Source organism: Spinacia oleracea, chromosome 6 (genome assembly GCF_020520425.1).
Source record: "Spinacia oleracea cultivar Varoflay chromosome 6, BTI_SOV_V1, whole genome shotgun sequence".
Lineage (NCBI taxonomy): Eukaryota > Viridiplantae > Streptophyta > Magnoliopsida > Caryophyllales > Amaranthaceae > Spinacia > Spinacia oleracea.
The window spans coordinates 82994727-83017036 of NC_079492.1; the positions used below are offsets into that span (position 1 = coordinate 82994727).

The 22310-nt window shown below is 35.8% G+C and overlaps 1 protein-coding gene and 1 non-coding gene across 2 annotated transcripts; both read left to right on the forward strand.

Moving 5' to 3' along the window:
* Positions 1-7415: 7415 nt before the first annotated feature.
* Positions 7416-8309, forward strand: LOC110796984 (protein SMALL AUXIN UP-REGULATED RNA 51). Its single transcript, XM_022002078.2, has one exon. It carries the CDS (start codon positions 7740-7742, stop codon positions 8058-8060), a length of 321 nt encoding a protein of 106 aa, XP_021857770.1. The 5' UTR covers positions 7416-7739; the 3' UTR covers positions 8061-8309.
* A 6095-nt stretch (positions 8310-14404) lies between these two features.
* LOC130464605 (small nucleolar RNA R71) lies at positions 14405-14507 on the forward strand. Its single transcript, XR_008924984.1, has one exon. It is a non-coding gene; the product is annotated as a small nucleolar RNA R71 (small nucleolar RNA).
* The last annotated feature ends 7803 nt before the right edge of the window (positions 14508-22310 follow it).

Sequence of the window (22310 nt, forward strand, 5' to 3'; positions counted from 1 at the left end):
TCAAAAATATCCTTTTATAATACGGCTGTTTAAGGAAAGTGTATATCTTTTTAAAATATAATTGTTTAAGAAAAGTGTATCTCTTTTTAAAATACAGATGAAATATAAAATAGTGGAGAAAAAATGTGTCATTCCTTCCTTTTAAAAAAAGAACATTGTTTTCCATTCTTCATAAAACAAATAAAGGGAATAAAAAGATTATTTTTCGTGAAAAGATTTTTTGTCAAAAACAAACCGAATCTAAAGAGCCATCGAATTCTACATGCAGTCTGAAATCCCATTAGTTACTTGTGAGAAACCAAATTGAGGCTATTAGATTAATTGCTTGGGTGCACCCTATTTATTAATTTGTATCATTGTTGTTACGTCTTACGAGCAATCTGAAACGTACAACTAGTTATGATCTGATATACAAATATAACTTATAAGTATGACTTTTTTTTATGGTGTTAATACCATACGATTTATCCTTAGGACTAATCCGGATTCGGGGCGATAGTTCCTCTTAATTGTTGTTGTGGGGAATTGAACACGCGGTCCTATCTTCTAAGTTCAACCTCAATCACCACTAAACCAACATACAATCGGTACTTATAAGTATGACCTATGTATGACCTTTTGAATTGTTTGCTCTAACTTCCCTTCCCGCATGCGCATCCAATTTATTTATGGTTACTTCAACTAATTAACAGAAGGTTCACTCGCATATGTAATATGTTTTCTCTAGGTTCCATTATTATTGAGATTTATATCCACTTATCCGTTATTTTGCCAACTTGAAACAAGTTTTTAAACTATGCTCATAATTGTGGATGAATAGTTGTTGAAATAAACTATATATACAAGTATGTTGCTTCATTAAAATAGGTTAGCAAATACGGATTAAAATATTAACAAAAATCATAGCGGGATTATTGAAATAGGGAAGCATATATTCTTCATCCACAATGATTGCTCCCTAGTCCTAATCAGATTGGGGCTTGGCCAAATAGAGTGTTAGGGTTTAATGTTACTTCACCGCTACGTAGAACGACCAAAATTGAAGTTAGCTGAAACTGAAATTAATCAAAGTTTACCTTAAAAAATATTTACATGACCTTCAACTATAACAAAATTGAAATGATTCGAGTCGAAATTAAGTTGATGTTAATGTCAACTCAACCTTAATCTAACTTGAGAAAAGCAGTTTAGAATCCAAATAGAGTGTACCAGAACCATATGGCCTAATCTGATAAATAATCCAACTTTTATCTGACCTTAAATTGGCCCAACTCAATTAGTATTTGATAAAAAAAAAAGTTATAAAGGGTAAGTTAACCCATTTTCATCGGACTAAATAACCCGAATTGACAAGTCTGATCAAATCTAGAAAATATGGGTAGCTGTTTTTGTTTTTGCTTGTTTGTAATTTCTGAAAAAAAAAAAAAAAAAAGACAAGTCTGGAATTATTTATGACTGAGGTGTAATTACAGTTGAAATTCGGAGGATGATATAAGTAAGAACAAAACAATAGGCAAGGATGTAACCACTTACTAATAGTCAGGGCAAATAGCAAAAGCGAGGGACCTTGTTGTCTTTAGGAAGAGCAACACCAAATCATCGAATGAAAAATATTTAATTTAAACAAAGCCCAGCAATTTTCATGCCATGGAAAGTACCCCAGCTTAGCCACTCCCGTGGTCTGTCCTTTTGCCCCAAGAAGTCCACAACCCCACATGCTCCTGTTTTCTCTCTCTGCTAATTGGTTTCTATCTGCTAAACGGGTTCTATTTTATCAGATCACCTACTCAATACTCAAAAGTATCATTTAAATCAAAAGTAACCAGTTTCAAAAATTCCTCAAAAGTTAACCTACAGTGAGTACTACGGAGTAAAATTAGAGGTGTTAAATCGGGTCACCAGATGGGTTGTGATTTGACCCATGACAGTTCGGGTCTATTCGGTTCGGGTCAAGTTCGGGTTAAAAGTTTTCGGGATCAGATCGGGTTTGGGTCAGGTCTATTCAGTTCGGGTCAATTTCAGGTCAATTGTTGTCGGGTCCGGGTAAATTTTTGGACGGGTCAAGTTCGGTTCGGGTAAAAAACGAACCCGGTGATCCCGTGTCGGGTTGTAAACAGGTTTTGTCTGGTCAAACTAGGGCCGGGTAACTTTGGGTCGGGTAAACTTTAACTCAGGTCATTTCAGTTAGGGTCAATTCAGCACCAGTTCGATTTCGGTTCGGGTCATCTCAGTTAGGTCTCGGGTTAGATCGATTTCATTCTAGATCTTTTCAAGTCATTATCGATTAATGTTTTCATTCTATTTCTAATTAATCCAGTTATTAATCTACGTATTTACGAGTATTTTTAATTTACTAAACTACAACATCGTTATATCAATTAGAGTTTGTTTTAAGTTATAAGATGATTAATGATTATATAACGAGAACCATATGTAAACAGTAGATACACAATATATATAAATCTACAGTAGAATATAACTCTTTGAGTTGACACAAAATTCAACTTACTAAATAATAACAGTTCGGGTGGAGTTTAGGTCGGGTCAAATCGGTGTCGGTTATACAACAGTTCGGGTCAAATCAAATCGGGTCAAATCAGATATTTACCGGGTCAAATCGGTGTCCGGTGAAGTTCGGTCGGGTCAAATCGGTGTCGGGTGGAGTTTGGGTGGAATCTAACCAGTGACAGGTGGAGATCGAGTCGGATCAAACTGGTTACGGGTGGAGTTCAGATCGGGTGAAACGGGTGTCGGGTAAAGTCAAATCGGTTACAGATCGGGTTTCGATCTTGAAATTTCCGGGTCAAACCAGTTCGGTTAGAGTTCGAAACAGATGGTTTTTCGGAGTCGGGTCAACTTCTGACACCTCTAAGTACAATGTCTCAGGTATGCAACATTTTTTTCATTAGGAATTTGGACTATGTTATTCAGATGGAACAATATAAGAGAGGGGTTGAATTGTAGTATTGAACTTGTTAGCCAAATTTTTGCGAAATTATAAAGGAACTTAAAAGCAAGTAGAAACAATGTAAAAGATATTTTACGAGGAAACTTTTTAGGCCCAACTAGAAAAAAAACCTCGACCCACTGTGAATTTCAACTCAAACTCTTTTCACTATAGGGCAACAACTCCGTTACAAATTATAAGGAACTCGAGAATTACTTGAGTCCTCTACGAACTCAAGTTCCCAATAGTTGTTCCCTCAAACAACTACGCCGTCTCTGACTTCCCTGTAAGTCTCTCTTGGCTCTATGGCTTCACTCAAAGCCTATATGTTTCTCTTTTATAGACTTCACTCAAAGCTTACGCAATTACAACAGGAACTCACTCAAGTTCCTACCCCATACGTATCAGGAACTCACTCAAGTTCCTGCCCAAAACTTGATAAAAGAATTCACTCAAACCGTTGACCAATTCTCTTTTACAAGAGTTCACTCAACCTTTGACCAACTCTCAAAATACAAACATTGGATAATTGATTAAACTCTAATAAGTAGAAAGTGAAAAACTGTAAAGGAACAAGAACTTTAGTGTAGGAACTGACACATACTTCTAGGAACTTAGAACTGTAGGACTGACTCAAGAACGTGGAAAACAAAACATATTTCTTTTTCAATATTTTCCCTCTTAAAGCAGACATACTGGAAAGATTTCTAGAGTCAGGCAACTTAGAATGAATGAGGAGATCATCTTTTATACTGTTGGAACTCCTAACTGTTTCCCCCTTAACCTCCTCAATTAACAGCCATGTTCCCTTGTTCTAGGCATGTACCCATGACCTCTTTATTTGACAAGAACGTGGGATATAATGTGCTTATACTTGGGGACCAAGACAACACCATTACCAGTTATGCATCCTAGTATCTAGGCATGTTCCTAATGTCAACAACTAATATGTCAGTTATATTAAACGAGATTTACCCATGACTTCATAGGATTCTCATTTAAATAGGAACCTTAATTGTTTTACTTATAAACGTTTATTTAGCCTAGACAACCTATGATTCCCAATTTTCTAGGACTCTAATTAATTAATTAGTTTAATTAATCTATTCCAAAATATAAATCTTATTTATCTTATTTAGAATCCTAGACTTAGTCAATTTCCTATTTATTAAAGACTTTTTATCAAATAAAAGCTCTTAAATAAATTATACTAAATGCACGTTTATATTCTAAATTAACTGGCAATTCGACTAATGCATAGTGACGTTATATTTAGGATGCAAACCAAGTTCCCAGACACGAGTTACTCAGGTACGATTTCCTGAGATACGAGTTCTTGTTTCCTTACATTGAAGCCTACAATGCAAACTCTTACCAACAGACTTCTTCTCCCCAAGTTCCCCCTCAGGAATCGATGCTTCTCTTTCGGAGTTCCTTTACCTTATGTGCAGGAAGTTTGTAACTTCCAGCTTATCTTGAGTTCATCCTTAGGAACTGCTCTACAGTTCCAGCTCTGGATTTTATGCTTCTTTGTTATAAGCATCTCACAATCATCAACTTGCAGTAAGCTCTATTATTGATGACTTGGGCAAAACTATTCATTAATGATCCTTGCACACATATAACTTGAAAATCACGTTAGTTGATTACTTTAGTTTGTAATCATCAAAACCATATTGGCTCAACAAACTATCTAAAGGATCCTTTTGATTATAGCTTTGATACAATCCTACCAAGATGAAAATAACATAATATATCGTAAACATGCTTGAAACAACCGCTCTTCCCTCTTCTCTCTCCCTCTCATTTTCTTTTTTGTTGTCGTTGTGGGTCGAAATAGTATAATTTCCTACCATTTCACTTCATTTAATGCAACTATTGTCTCTTAAATTCAATAAATCTTCACCATATAAGTTGAGCTCGTATTTGTTCGTTAGTCTCTGTTGACGCTATACGCGAACAAGCAATAACACCTTATCTTGTAAGGCGATAAAGGTGCCTAGGAGTATTGCCCTTAAAGGACTGTTGTCCTTTTTATGTAGAGGCATTGCTCGTGAGAGAATAATTTTTTAAGAAATCACCAAATTACAACCCTTTTCTAATAGAATTAATGCGAAATTAGATTCTTAAGATAACAACACACAAGGTAAACAAATACCATTGATTGATATTTCATAAAAACTACAGAAACATTAAATCATGAAGAAATATACCTCCATGGTTGAATGCTTGGAAAATAAACTGATTTAACTGCCTAAAGTTCTTCAATACATGAGAGAATTCTACGATCTACTGCTACGCGCGCTACTGCTAGGCTACTAAGCAAAGGGCTAAACTAAGCGCTACAACTAAAGCTAAGGAGATCTACGAAAATATGAAATTCATTATTTGTGTGTTGATGATGTCCTTCCAAATGCCGGTTTCTGTTGTATATATACCCCCGATAAGAGGCGGTTGAAGAGCGGTTTGTGGAAGAGTGGGAGTTATTCCCATAACTACTTGAACAAGAGAGAAGAATTGGATGATGGTAGCCACGTCAGTGTTGACTTTCCACGCTCTTAACTCCTTAATAATTGGCCCTGGGGTTTTTAGCCTTTCTAGGCTCGCACTCTTTTTGGGACTTTCCTTCGCTGGTGCATCTATGTCTCTTCTTTCCGGACTTATGACTCGATTGGACCTAACTTTGTTGTTGGACGCTTATGGTTTAAGGCAGTTCGCCTACCATATACCCATACTAAGGTTTAAGGGTAGGTTTTAAAATGAGTACAACAGTTTCCTAATGGTGGAGTTAGTTTAATATGTTTGGTTTGTCATTCCCTCGTAGTTGATTTTTGTAGAATTGGTTCATTATTAAGTTTTATGCGGGATATTTTAATTTTTCGAGTACATTCAGATGAATCAAGTGGAATTTGTGGAAATCATCTTCACGCTACATCAAATAGTTAGACTCTCTCTGAAAAGGCTGTATGTTTCAGCGTAACATATAAGAGACATTATACATTAAGGTCTATTCAACGACCGTAGGTTTGATGAAGGAATTTTTTTATTAACGACTAATGGTTACTCCCTCCATCCCGAAATACTCGCACCGATTTGACTGACACATAGTTTAAGACAGTTTAATTGACTTATTATTTATTTAGGTGGTAGTTGATATTGAGTATTTTTTTAATGTAGTTAGTGGGAAATGTGTAAGCTTTTTGAGGATGGTGGGGTGGAGGTGATTTTTGTAATGTTATTTTAGATGTTAGGAATACAAGTGGACCCTTAGTATAGCGAGAGAATATAAAATTAGAACAAATATGTCATTTATAGAAACGGTGCAAATATTCCGCCCAAATTATTGATCCGAATTGTACCTATTAAAATGGAAGCAAGAAAAGCAATTAAAAATGTAAATAAAGAACACATAGATTTAACGTGGTTCACTAGAAATGTGTTATCTACGTCCACAGGTAGAGGAGAAGAAATTTATTGATCTTGAGGGATACATATTACAAAATACAACCAAGTTACTCCATCCTTATTTTAAAAAGAGATACACTTTCTTTAAACGGCCATATTTTAAAAAGAGATACACTTTTCTTTTTTGACATCTCTTGTCTACACTTCCAATTATATTAATATTTCTCTATTTCTTATGGTCATCACACTTACTCACATCATATTTTTAATATAATACATAATTCACTCACACCCTTAATTTCATCTTATTTTAATAAATTCAACCCACTATCCTAAAATTACGTGTCGGTCAAAGTGTATCTATTTTTAAAATACGGAGGGAGTATGACTTAAAGAGTTTTTACATAGTACTCTCTACAAATGCGGAAAAGAAAATAGGCCCAAAACAAAACCATAGTCCAGAATAATAGATATTGTAATAGGGCGTTGTAGTAAAGAGTTTGACCGATTCAAGACATATTCTAACAAATATTTGTAAAAAAGTATGTAGGAAGTGTGACTATATTGTGTCCCATATAGAAGATGAAGCAAAAAACTTATACGGAGTAGTTTATAACTTAAGTGGGCTACTCCTCCTACTGTCATTTGGTTTTAAGATGGAATCTTACTTGACATATGTTCGTGGACTTATATTTCCTCCTTGTTTTTCCCATTTGTTATAACAGTACCCCAAACTTATACATATTCCACCCCGCTCGGACTAACACGATAATTAATATATCTACCTCCGTTTCATAATGATATATACGATTATAATTTGCACAAATATTAAGATAAAAGAGAAATAATGTATAAAAAAAAGGTGAATATAATAAAATATGGATAATCTAAGATAGATATATGAAAAAGTAGATGGGTGTAAAAAAAAAGAAAAAGTAAGAGAACCCAAAATTACACAATGCCATTACAATTGCATTAGTTAATCGAGATCCAAATGACATGATTGTCAACTTTACCTTTGAACATAATAGATACACCACGCATCCTCTTATATTTTGATATTTTCCATTTACATACTCCGTATAAGAAGAAAATGTGTGATGGATCACCAATAAACATTAAAATACACTTTGATACACCCGATTACATGTTTATAATTTTCAACTTTACCTAGCTACGTCCAACGTTTCTCTACTTTATTTCCGTAATCTCGCTCTCTAGTCTCTCTCTCTTTCCCTGTTTTCATTCTTCTATAAAATCCCTCCTACCCTTCCCATGTTCGCAAGTCGCAACACACCCTTCAATCTTCATCACACTCATCATTCTCTCACTCTCTCTTATTCTCCCTCTTTTTCTCTTCTCTCTCTCTCCAACCAGGAAAATATAAATGGCGCTTAAAAAGTCAGCAAAAATGCCACAAACAGCAGTGTTGAAGCAAATACTGAAGAGATGCTCAAGCTTAGGTAAAAAGCAGGGTTACCAACAAGAAAATGAGTACCCAGAAGATGTACCAAAAGGTCATTTCGCAGTTTATGTTGGAATCAACAGAACAAGATACATTGTTCCAATTTCTTTGCTTAGCAGGCCAGAATTTCAGAGCCTTCTTAATCAATCTGAAGAAGAATTCGGGTTTTGTCATGAAATGGGTCTTATTATCCCTTGTGATCAACATGTTTTTGAGTCTCTCACTTCTATGCTTTTGGGATGATTGATTCTTAATATTAAATAATTAGTCTTTTTAGAGGTTAGTTAATTGAGTTTCTTATTTTGACCGAGTTTAATTAGGAACCCATATGGAGATTATTTTTGTTTTTCATGGGTTTAGGGATAGATTTGTATATTTGCCTGAAAAAAACTTGTAATTCTTTTTCTCACGGTGGCTAGCGCTTGGGGTATGTTGCCCTGTGACAGAAAGTTATGTTAATGACAATATTATGATTGATTAGACTCATATTAACTTCTTCTCTTGTTCTTTCTTCACTTAATCACCTCCGCGATCGCCTATTATCACATACATTCGGGTATACTGGTTTCATGTTATAATTAAGCATTTGTTGACTTGTTGTTAGGGAAAACTTGGTAAATGTTGATTATTGGGTTATCAAAGTTGTTGCCAAGTTAAAAAAAGTGAGTGAAATAATTTAATCTTCTTTTACCCATACGGAAAAAAGTTTAAACAACTACTAACATATTCGCTTTCTAACACTATAGTAAATTAATAAAACTACCCTTTAAATTACTCATTGAGTATAATTCTATTCACCTGTTCTAATCTAATTTATTTAGTTTCTGATTGTATCTTTTTAGTCAAATTTAACAAATAATAAGAATAAGATTGATGAAGAGAACAAATCCTTAAAAAACTAATGCTCATCAAAAAAATGAACATTGATGTGGGGATAGTGGAGAGAAAAATTTAGCTTTAGGTTGTTTTTGCTAGTAGTTAGAGGAGTAGTTGGCATTCAACCATATCTATATTTATCAAACAATGATTTCGACGCATCAAAATTTAATTTGGTCATATAAAAAATTCGGCAAACTTGGCGTGAATATTACAAATTTCTACATACTTAAAGAGAATGCGACAAAATTAATACTGAGTACTTATATATATATATATATATATATATATATATATATATATATATATATATATATATATATACTTCATCAATTCTTCTTTAAATGACACAATTATTTAGGCACGTTTGTCAATGCACGATTTCAAACACTAATATCTTTAATTATATGGATAAGAAAAAATTATAAAAATTTATAATTAAAAAATATTTATTGAGATAAATCTTTTAAAGCTCCATACATTTATGCTTTTTCAAGTATAAATAAAAAAATAAAGTCAAGTACCTTATATGAATAATGTACATAAGAAAAGAGGAAGTATATAAAATGAGTAATATATTTCCTCCGTTCTCATTTACATGACACAATGAGGTTTTTGACACTATTCACACGAGCTAATTTGACTTACTTTTGTGATTTATACATAAGAAAAACATAGTCGTGTGGGGTCTTATTAGATTCGTATAAATAAATATTTTTTAAATATCAACTTTTTATAATTTTTTCTTATTCATAATACAAGATATTAATGTTTGAAATCGTGCATTGACAAACGTGTCTAAATAATTGTGTCATTTAAAAAAGAATAAAGGTAGTACGTAATAATCATTTAAAATAAAATAAAAGTAAAGCACTGAGCAATAATGTGGTGTTCCAATTTTCTTTTTCTATTAACCATTTTAACCGTAAAGACAGTGTACCAACTACCAAATGCCGTACAGAATACTTACGTGATGGGACAACGTGAGGACATCCTTTTCAAGACGGAAAGATAAAGATGGAATCTCTCATTATTTTTCTGTTTTATTGTACATAGTATGTGCTACACCACCTTTTGTTGTACATGGGCTACGTATTCAAGAGATCGTCAATATTTGCTTTAATTTATTAATTCACCGGAAAGGACGATGGTAAATACGAACGTCGTTAGAGCATGAATAAGGGGAGTCTCTTAGGTGACTCTTAAGGAGAGAGAAAAAATAAGAGCTAGCTCTTAGGTGTGTAATGGGAGTCTCTTATTTGGAGATTGTAAGAGAAATTTCTGAAATAAGAGTTAGCTCTTATAAATAAGAGCTAATGCCACATCATTATTTTTGTATAAAAAAAAAAAAAAAAAGAGGGCAAGAGAGTATAAGAGCTAGTGTTAAGAGTTGGTCCATTTCCACAATTTTTGGGAGGGGCTCTTATTTGGAGTTGAAGCTTATGTGGACATAAGAGAGAGACTAAGAGTCACCAAAATAAGAGTCTCCCCCTTATTGATGCTCTTAATAAGTTCAGTTCACTTCACCTCATTTCACTTCGATTTACTGCGGTATACTCTGAAACAATTACAAGTGAAAAGAGGAATGTTCACATGTGAAAATATCCTAAAATAGAAGGATATGATAAAAAGTCTTAGAGGTGATGTTTGTCCTAAACAATATAACTAGAATTTAATTCACTCTCATTGTTTCCCCTATAAAATTTGTTCTATCTATAAATTGAATTGTACATTTTGTGTTGTAAAATCACATTTTCTATTTACGCCCGTTTTGAAATAATCACCCTTCCTCTTAAGGCATTAACCCGTTAATTTATAACCTTATAATAAAACAAACATTAGGAATGACGAATCTTTAATTTTAATTCTATCCTTTTTTCAATAAACTGTTTAAGTATGAAAATCATCCAATTATAATATGACAAATAACAAATATCCCGTAAAAATAGTTTGTGAAAAATATTTTTGGTAATATTTTAGTCATATTGTATCATTAATTTAATGTATTTACTAAATATTTAATGTGATCAAATTAACATAGTAAATATATTGGTTAAATTATCATAGCCATATAAAATTTGTACTTGGTAAATCGTAATACATAATAGGACGAAAATTGCATATTTGATGATTAAATGAGTATGTTAAAAAATAATTTATTTTGTATTACCTTTACGAACATAAATATTTAAGTTAAATTTTTATTAAAAAGGGATAATTTAAATAAATTTAGAAAATTCATGTTTGCACGAGATCTAATGTAGTACAAAGTATTTTTATTACATCTCTCTTCCTATTACTAAATTAATAATTGCACGTACTCATTTAATGAATTACCACGCATTTCATTAACTCTCATCATATACATTTATTTTTCAATAAAATAAGCTTATAATTTTTTTTTGGTGTTAGCATGTGGTTCACCCTTAGGGTTAATCCAGATTCGGGGCGAGTTCTGGTTAGATAGGTTCCAGTCCCCCCCAATTGATGTTGCGGGGGATCGAACACAGGTTCCCCCTATCAAATTCAACCCCAATCACCATTGAACCAACCGTCAATTAGTAAATAAGCTTATAATAATCTGTCATATATCTTGGTTAAATTATAGGTGCGACCATTAAATTAGAAAGTGATTACAAGTCAATATAGGAAATACTCCGTAGAAATCAGCATTGAAATAAGACATTAAACACCACTTGTGAAAAGAGTGGTGAAGAATAGGTCAATAATATCAATTATTAACCAAATTTAATATTATAGTAAATGAATGGTTTGGTGGTCCATCACCTCGTACAAGTGAGTAGTCCTCGCAAAAGAGAGAACCGTACGTGGACAGGACACACTTTAACCGTTCTGGACACTTTGAATTGAAGGTAGTTGGTTTAGTTGTGGTTACCAATGGTCAAACGCTTACTCTCTACATAAAATATCAGACTCAAGGCCCGGGACAGGGTCGACATTGGGATAAAAATTTAACATTCTCTCGTGACAATAATAAATCTTAATACATGTGTCAAAGGAACAAAGTTTGGCTATGTGCACGATCGAGTTGTATATACATTTATTTATTAGTGTTTGTGTATACTATCTTGCAGTTAGTAATGTGTATCACTCCACAACAAGAAGCAACAACCATGCAACCAACAGTGAAGCCATCAATGCGGTGTTGCACTTGAGAAAGTCTTAGCACTTGAGAAAGTCTTAGAGTAATCAGTAGAGAATTGAAATTCTATACACATATGTGTATTCTTTAATTGCTGCATTTTCATTTAGTATCAAACAACATAGTTCCTTAGAATAAGAGTAATGATATTTTCTCATTTGGTACCAAACAACATAGTTTGGTAATGTAGTTGTATTTTTATTTGGTACCAAAATGCATATTTTGTTACTCTGATAAAGTGTTTTTCCGTCGTTGAATAGAAATTCACCTCACCAAACAAAATTTATAAACCACTAAACAAACCGGCTATATGGACTATAGCGGCAAGTATAGGGATCGTCCCATAGAAACGGTGGTTATCGAGTTTAGATATCAAGCTAGTTTGAACAAGAATTTGATTGAATTATAACTAGAAAACTAAAGCTATCGATTAAACGAAATTGAATCAATAAAGGGGAACTCTAGGGAGTCGGGGATAGGCTAGGGAAATCGGGGGAAATGAACTAAACTATCTAACAATGATGATCATGCAACGACTTGGCAAATAGGCAAATAGCATCAAATGACGAACCCGCCACCTCTCGGATGGGGTACGCTAAGCGTCTAATCTACGGAAGAGCTTTCGCCTAATCCTAGACTAAACAAACTTGCATATAATAGGCTCAACTATTTGCTTACACAAGATAGGCTCACAATCTCTTGCCAAACCTAACCTATGCTTCCAATTGAATCTAATCGAATAGCATTTGCAACTACCACTCAATTAGGCATGGATATCCTATCACCAAATCATATTTAACCACATTAATCAATCAACAATCAATCATCAATTTCCCCTAATTAAGCCCCTAGATTCTCCCCTTTCCCTAACCTAATTCTACTCACTAATCATTCTAAAAATTAGGAAATCCATTAATTCTAGGCTAGCAAGCATGAAATTGAAAGATTATAAAGAGAGAATCAAAGAGTAGAACAACCAATTGAACAATCAACTAGAAAATTAAGAATCAAAGTAACTAAAGTCAATTAAAGTCAAGGCAAAGAAGAATTCAAGAATTAAAGGAATTAAAGAACAATCAACAATCATAACAAGAGCAAGAAGTAAGAAATTGAATTGAATTGCAAGAAATTAGAAGAAGAGTTTAAGAAATTACAACTTGATGCTTCAATGGAGGAGAGTTTCTCTCTCTAGAAATGCTGAAAATCTATTTTGGGATTCTAAAATGTAAAACTAAAATTCTACAATAAAATAAAAAAATGAAAAATCTATTTATAAGTTTCCCCAAATAGAAGCCGAAATTCGAAAATAAGCAGCCCGCGCAGCCATTCGGTCGCACATACCCTCTGTGCGACCGAATGTAAGAGACCCATTCGAGCAAACATTAAGCCCTGTGCGAGCAAACGCAGTGAAGAACAATTCCTTCGTCATGTGCGACCGAACAAGAAAGCATGTTCGGTCGAATGGTGTTTTCTTGGCCTTTGTCTTCTTTGAGCTTTGATTTGGTCGAACAGAAAAACCTGTATGGGCGCACAAACTCTTGTGCGGTCGAACAATAACCTGTGCGTTCGTTTACCATTTTTGAGGCATTCTGTCTCCAAAATCCAATTTGTGCGACCGAACAAAAAGGAACGTTCGGTCGCACAAAACTGCAGATTTCTTGATGTCCATCAGCCCTCCTCTGTTCGGGCGAAGTTCAAAATCGATCGCACAAGCCCTATTTTGGCTCAATTCTACTTGTTTTCCATCACTTTTCATCATATTCACCTTATAAGCACAAGATGGAAAGAAACTTATAAAAATCACACAAAAAGCTATAAAAACTATAAAAAAGCATAACAAACTAACATGAAATCCTATCCTAGGAGAGACATAAATGTCGCTCATCAAACTCCCCCAAGGTAAGAGTTTGCTAGTCTCTAGCAAACTAAACTCAGTTAGGGAAGAACGAGCAACTACTCAAATTCCAAATATTTACAAAAACAAAATATAGCAAATCTAATCAAGGCAAGACCTAACGAGAAATAAACCAAGAAAAGAAAGAAAGAAAAGAAAAAGAAAAGAAAGAGAAAAGAAAAGAAAATAAAGTTAAACTAAAAAATCCAAGATAGGGGCCTTTATTATGGAACGAATATAAAAGAACACTAATATTACTAACCAAATAAATGAGTACACGCTAACTAATGTCCTAAATCGAGTGAAAGATTCAAGTGCCAATCAAAGCGAACTAAGGGTGAACACTAATCAATTCCCCTTCAACCGTGCATACCACGTCAAATCTCTAGATCTTTTCCACCCTTGAGAATAGCGTCTCGAGACACCGCGAAGGCGCCGGAGAAAACAAGATTAGGCTACCCGACATCTTAGCATGACAATCCCATTCCATAAACTTGACCAAATCCTCCCTCCACCGACAATGACTCAACTGAAAAGGGTCAAGAGGAGATCTTCGGTCTTGTTCATGATGGGACCACCCGCGCCCGCATTTAGACTTGTCTTTAAACTTGGCTCAACCCCAAGTAGAAGGTTTGAAGTAACAACCACTTAGGGATCCCATGGTGAGGGCATTCCCTTTGGTATTCTTTGAATCGGTCCCAAGCTTCAAAAAGTGATTCATCCCTCTTTTTCTCAAAGGATTGAATCTTGTGGCGATATTCCGCCGTCTTTCCATGGGAGTAGAACATGCTCAAAAAGGCGCTAGTCACTTCATTCCAAGTGCGAAGTGAATTTGGCTTGACCTCCTTGTCATGCCAATCGCTAGCACGCCCAAGGAGAGAGAAACGAAACAATGTCAACCTCACGTAGTCCGATGTCACACCATTGTGTTTGATTGTGTCACAATAGTGCTCGAATTGTTTAAGGTGCTCGTGGGGTGACTCGTTGCTCTTCCCATAAAATGGGTGGCTTTGAACCAAGTTGATTAAGGCGGGCTTGATCTCAAAGTTGTTGGCATTCGTTGTGGGGGCTTGGATACCGCATGTTGCTTCAAATGCCCCCGGTATTCCCAAGTTCTTAACCGGGAGCGCCATAGTCTCAAAAGCTTGCTCACTGTCTTCTTGCTCCACGCCTACACTCAATGATTCGAATCTGTTGTGGCTTGATGAGCTAGTTCGAACACGCCTTAGTCTCCTAAGTGTCCTCTCCAATTCAAGGTCAAGAGGATGGAGGGTCCTTTGACGAGCACGACCCCTATCAAGCATACAATCTAGAAGAACACGTGAGTATTGCAAAACAAACAAGAAAGTAAACAAGAATGCAATGTTGTTTTTGTATTTTCTAATGATAAACTAGTCTCAACAAAACTTAATAACAACGACCGTCCCTGGCAACGGCTCCATTTTGATAAAGTGTTTTTCCGTCGTTGAATAGAAATTCACCTCACCAAACAAAATTTATAAACCACTAAACAAACCGGCTATATGGACTATATCGACAAGTATAGGGATCGTCCTATAGAAACGGTGGTTATCGAGTTTAGATATCAAGCTAGTTTGAACAAGAATTTGATTGAATTATAACTAGGAAACTAAAGCTATCGATTAAACAAAATTGAATCAATAAAGGGGAACGCTAGGGAGTCGGGGATAGGCTAGGGAAATCGGGGGAAATGAACTAAACTATCTAGCAATGATGATCATGCAACGACTTGGCAAATAGGCAAATAGCATCAAATGACGAACCCGCCACCTCTCGGATGGGGTACGCTAAGCGTCTAATCTACGGAAGAGCTTTCGCCTAATCCTAGACTAAACAAACTTGCATATAATAGGCTCAACTATTTTCTTACACAAGATAGGCTCACAATCTCTTGCCAAACCTAACCTATGCTTCCAATTGAATCTAATCGAATAGCATTTACAACTACCACTCAATTAGGCATGGATATCCTATCACCAAATCATATTTAATCACATTAATCAATCAACAATCAATCATCAATTTCCCCTAATTAAGCCCCTAGATTCTCCCCTTTCCCTAACCTAATTCTACTCACTAATCATTCTAAAAATTAGGAAATCCATTAATTCTAGGCTAGCAAGCATGAAATTGAAAGATTAGAAAGAGAGAATCAAAGAGTAGAACAACCAATTGAACAATCAACTAGAAAATTAAGAATCAAAGTAACTAAAGTCAATTAAAGTCAAGGCAAAGAAGAATTCAAGAATTAAAGGAATTAAAGAACAATCAACAATCATAACAAGAGCAAGAAGTAAGAAATTGAATTGAATTGCAAGAAATTAGAAGAAGAGTTTGAGAAATTACAACTTGATGCTTCAATGGAGGAGAGTTTCTCTCTCTAGAAATGCTGAAAATCTATTTTGGGATTCTAAAATGTAAAACTAAAATTCTTCAATAAAATAAAAAAATGAAAAATCTATTTATAAGTTTCCCCAAATAGAAGCCGAAATTCGAAAATAAGCAGCCCGCGCAGCCATTCGGTCGCACATACCCTCTGTGCGACCGAATGTAAGAGACCCATTCGAGCAAACATTAAGCCCTGTGCGAGCAAACGCAGCGAAGAACAATTCCTTCGTCATGTGCGACCGAACAAGAAAGCATGATCGGTCGAATGGTGTTTTCTTGGCCTTTGTTTCCTTTGAGCTTTGATTTGGTCGAACAGAAAAACCTGTGTGGACGCACAAAATCTTGTGCGGTTGAACAATAACTTGTGCGGTCGTTTACCATTTTTGAGGCATTCTGTCTCCAAAATCCAATTTATGCGACCGAACAAAAAGGAACGTTCGGTCGCACAAAACTGTAGATTCCTTGATGTCCATCAGCCCTCCTCTGTTCGGGCGCACAAGTTCAAACTCGATCGCAGAAGCCCTGTTTTGGCTCAATTCTACTTGTTTTCCATCACTTTTCATCATATTCACCTAATAAGCACAAGATGGAAATAAACTTATAAAAATCACACAAAAAGCTATAAAAACTATAAAAAAGCATAACAAACTAACATGAAATCCTATCCTAGGAGCGACATAAACGTCGATCATCATACTCACAAGTCAAAGGTAAATATTTTTTTGATGGGTCAAACTTAATTTATTACTTGAAATTACTATTTATCCCTAATATATGATTTAAATTCTCTCCCGATTATACTCTCAAAAACCCTCATTGCCTTTAGCTTTTAGAAGAAACGTATGTCAACAACATTCCCTTGATTTTGAGGAATATGTTGAGTTAGTTATATATGCAATCCTTTTGATAGTTTGTTGTAATTGTTAAAGTCCACTGTGATTGACTCCTTGTTTCAGGTTGTAATATGATTGATTAGAACCAGGGTGGACCCATGTATTTCTCAAAACGTCCACAGGAATCCCCATTAATTGTTTTTTAAAAAAGTAAAGGAATTTTTTTTTAAAATGCGACTTATATCCGAAGTAAAATTGTATTGTACTCTGCCTATTATGTATAGGAAAATGGTAAACTTGGAAAACCAAAAAATACATTGCACGTGAAACTGTGAAAGCTCAAGTGGAAAGAAAATAAAATATGATGTAAATGAATACAGAATAAATAAAGAAACCAGTAAAAGACTAAAAGTGAAAAATCCCTCATTTCTCTCTCTTCAAGAGTTGCTCGTTGTCCGCACCAGCTGCCGACCTAGGTCGCAAAAGTGAAAAATCCCTCATTTCTCTCTCTTCAAGAGTTGCAGTTTACCAAGAGCCTTGGTGAAGATGTCCGCCAATTGTGATGTAGTATGAACATATGAGGGAGTAATAAGGCCATCGGTAATCGCATCCCGAACAAAGTGACACTCCACCTCAATGTGTTTTATTCGCTCATGAAAAACCGAATTCTTGCCAATATGTAGAGCGGATTGACTGTCGCAAAACAACGGTATAGCTTTAGGATGATGCACACCTAGACTTAATAAGAGACCTTTCAACCATTTTAACTCACAAGTAATGGCCGCCATGGAGAGATATTTGTCCTCGAACGATGATCGAGAGACCAGATGCTGCTTTTTCGTCCTCCAAGAGATAGGTGATTGACCTGGAAATACAAGCCAACCGGTGAGAGAACGACGCGTGATCGGGCAAGCGGCCCAATCCGAGTCACACCAGCCTTGTAAGGTTAAGTCGTCGTTGTCTTTACGTAAGAGAATACCCTGTCCGGGTGTCCCCTTCAAGTAACGAACCACACGAAGTGCGGCCTCCCAGTGTTTAACTCTAGGTGCCTGCAAGCACTGAGACAATATATGTACCGAATAAGCTAGATCAGGACGGGTTACTACCATGTAAATGAGTCGACCAACAAGGAACCGATAAGCCTTAGGGTCCGCAAGTAACTCACCTATAGCAAGGCCGAGCTTGTGATTTTATAGGAGAACTGATGGCTTGGCATCCAACAAGCCTGCCTCAGTAACTATATCCAAAGCGTACTTTCTTTTACATAAGAACAAGCCCGAGGAGCTATGCGCAACCTCGATGCCAAGAGAATAATGCAATGCACTGAGGTCTTTCATTTTAAAGAAATCACTCAGATAAGCCTTAAAGGCCCATAAAGCAGCGAAATCGTTTCCAGAGATAATAAGATCATCAACATACACAAGTACATTTTGGATCGAAGATGGGGTGTCAAAATTAATTCTTTAGCTAAGGTCTCAGCAAGTTGGGAATTTTGGAGCATGAAGATCCAACATCCCATCTTGGAATAGTCAGAATATGATCGAAGATGGGGTGTCACATTAATTCTTTAGCTAATGCGACGGATATTTTAGCTAATGCAACGGAAAAGTTAGCTAATGCGACAAATGTTTTAGCTAATGCAACGGAAATTTTAGCTAATGCGACGGATACTTTAGCTAATGCGATGGATATTGTAGCTAATGCAACAAAAGTTTTAGCTAATGCAAAGGGGATTCTGCGATGGCATAATGAAATAATGCAACGCCTTGTGCCTAACGCAACGAGATTTTTTTTTGAAAAAAAATTATGTTAGACACCTAATGCAACGCCTTCATTTATTAATAATAATGATAATTAAAATTATTGTTATTATAATTTAAGAAAGGATGCAAATAACAAAAGAATTTCATTGTCTTAAAGAGTAATATTACAATATTAGTGCCTAGAGGACACATACATTACAAAATAGTTGTTCACTAATTAATTTAGTGTTTTTAATGAAAAAATATATATATAATTAAAATCCATAGCCTTGTAATTCAACATTACTAGAAATCACAAAATGACCCAAAAACAAACAAGAGCCTCCACCATCTCATTTGCTAAATCTACATTTCTTCTCCATTTAGCTCACCATGCTCCTACAAGTTTAAATCACGAATGAGCACAAGTTAAAGATGGCACACCAGCTAAAACACGATAAATAATATAATAACCTCCGTGTTTACTCAAATAAAAATATTAAAGACTTTATCAGCATCCCACCAGTAAACGGAACTAATCGCCAGAAACTCACTACATAAAAATGCATAACTTAAAGCAATATCCATAGCTAAAACCTGTAATATAAAAGATTATGTATATATTAGAGTGTGAGAAACATTGAAACAAAGCTTGAATCTGATATGATACTAAGCTACTCTACAACGCCTATTTGATTGACAAGGGGTTTCAGTTTCACAAAATGGGTTATCAAAATCCAATCTTAACTAGGCACTATAGAGAAAGTCACTCATCCCAGTCACTATATAAGGAATATAAACACCCATTTGCTGACATGCACTAATATCAGAATATGTATTATAACCAGAGTACTCCATCTAAGTACATGACACTCCATGTCAGTTCCTAGGGATTGCCTCAAGGCTGTACATGCATCACCAGCTCCGAATCAGGAAACGAACTTTAAGCTTAATTTTCACAGAAAAAGCTTAAACACTACCAATCATATGACTTTCCAAATATGAAGAAAAAAATAGATCAGAACAGAATAATGCTAGTGAGAAACTTGGTGAATCTACGCAATTTTGAAAACTATACTTGATCATTTCAGAAAACTGTAGTTTTGAATGACAATTGGCTTCAACCTGGAGGCAATCCAAATCAAAGAAGTATTGCCTAACAAGAGAGAAAATTAGAGAGTAGAATTGACTAAAGAACAAGATGGCAAGGTCATTCTAAACACAGAAAAGAGGTCGTATTGTTAGGTTATGAATAATACAATAATATAATTCATTCGGAAAAACCATAAAGCCAGAATCCAAATTAATTGCCACATAGTCAATTAGCATAATTTAGGTTACATACAATGTGATGCGTGCCTTCCCTAGCTGCTCCCGAACCGAACAAGAACAAATCTTTAGAGCCCCAAACGTTGCCCCTCCGTAGAAAGTCCACAACACGTTCGGATCCGCCTTAGGTTTAACCAACTAGGATTTTTACTTAAGGTTTTATGTATTCGGGTTAGGCTATATTATGTTCTCCCTTGAACACAATTTAAGTAAAGAATATGATTTTCAATGTGTATAATTATGAGGGCCTAGCCTCATATTTATAGGGTAAGAAATAAGGAATTTGAGTCTTACTAGGAAAAGAATTACCAAACCTACTAGGATTGAAATTCTTATCCAATTAGAATTGTAACATTACCTAAACTCTTAATTAAACTAATTCTAGTAGGACTAGGAATACTAAATCCCAAAGTTACTTGGGAATTAAGCAATGGGACTTTTCTTGGAGCCTAAGACGAAGCAACCAAGCGCAGCCACAATGGGCCACGTTGGTGCGCGTGCCTGCCTAGGCCCAGCCACAGGCGCAGCTGGCCGAAGGCCCAGCGCGCTGCTTCTTTGCCTTGGCGGGCTTGCTGCTGCTGCCTTGCTTTCTTGGCGCGACCCAGTGAGCTGCTGCTGCTACCTTGCTTGCTTGGCGCGGCCCACTGTGTTGCTTATGCCTTGCTCACTTGGCGCTGCCCACTGTGTTGCTGGCCCATCAGCTGGGCGCTGGCGCTCGGCTTCGTGCTCAGTGTTATGCGCTTGGCCTTTGCTTGTCAAGCGATGGGCCGGCTCGCTTGCCGGCTTGTCGCTCGTCGAGCTTCCGATCGTTTTCCGATTTCGGAATCCATTTCCGTTTCGAACAAATATTTACGTTTCCGTTAATATTTCCGATTCCTGTAATAATTTCCTTTTCCGACAATATTTCCGTTTCCTGTAATATTTCCGTTTCTGGCAATATTTCCGGTTCGGGAAATATTTCTATTTCCGATAATATTTACCGATGCGAACTATGTTTCCGTTCCGGAAAATATCTACGACTTGGATAATATTTATATTTCCGTCATGAACCATATTTCTGTTTCCGGCAATATCATCATTTCCGGAGTATTCTTTATTTTGCCTTTTGACAATTTCAGCTCCCACTGTAACCGAGATCCGTCGTTTCCGAATGATCATAAATGGATTATTTAATGAATAATATATTCACTTAAAATACTTGATCCGTTCACGTACTATTTGTGTGACCCTACGTGTTCAGCCAAGAGTAAGTTGTCGATTAATATTATTAATTCCACTTGAACTGAAGTGGCCTCTAGCTAGGAAGTCAGTTCCCTTGATTTCACTGAATTATTAACTTGTTAATTAATACTGAACCACATTTATTAGACTTATCATTAAATGCATACTTGGACCAAGGGCATTATTTCCTTCAGTCTCCTACTTGTCCTTAGGGACAAGTGTCAATTTCCTAATTCCTTTGTCGCTTGATGCCTGCTCATGAACATAAGGTAAGAGTAGTCGCGGACTCCTGCAGACTCAACCAAGATGGAGAAAATGGGCCGCGGAATCCTGTGTTAGGCCCAAGTCGTGGACAGAAGATGACATAGAGGGGTTATGTACACCATTTCCCACTTTTTCTTGCTGGGCTATTACGGAATCAGGCCCATCCGTGGGAAATCGAATACGGTCCAAGTCAGTGAACAGTTCTTGTTCACGAAAATCAGGATCTTCTTCATAATTCAAGTCCACGATCTCTTCCGGGACTATGTTGACAGTTTCCAGGTAAGAAATGGATAAATATCCTCAAAGAATTTTATGTCTCGAGACACCAACGTTGTTTAGTGTCAACATTAAAAAGTTTCCAACCTTTCTTGCCGAAACAATACACAACAAAGGGACATTTCCGACTTCTACTAGCAAATTTATCACCTTTAGCCCGTTGGTTGTGAGCAAAACACAATGAGCCAAACACCTGGATTGAATGGTATGAGGGAGGAGTGCCAAATAAAATCTCATGAGGGGTTTTATTATGTAACAAAGGGGATGGTGTGCAAGTTATTAAATGTGTGGTGGCCGAAACCCCTTCCCGCCAAAAATAAATTGGAAGATTAGCCTGAAAACGCAAAGCTCTCCCGACATTCAAAATATGTTTATGTTTCCTCTCTACCCTCCCATTTTGTTGTGGAGTACCTACGCATGACGTTTGAAACAAGATGCCGGTTGCCAAAAAATAATCGCGCAAACAATTGAATTCTGTGCCGTTAT

Bases quoted from the DNA above. Each gene is read 5' to 3' on its own strand.
- LOC110796984 (XM_022002078.2), top strand. From the start codon at position 7,740: ATGGCGCTTAAAAAGTCAGCAAAAATGCCACAAACAGCAGTGTTGAAG.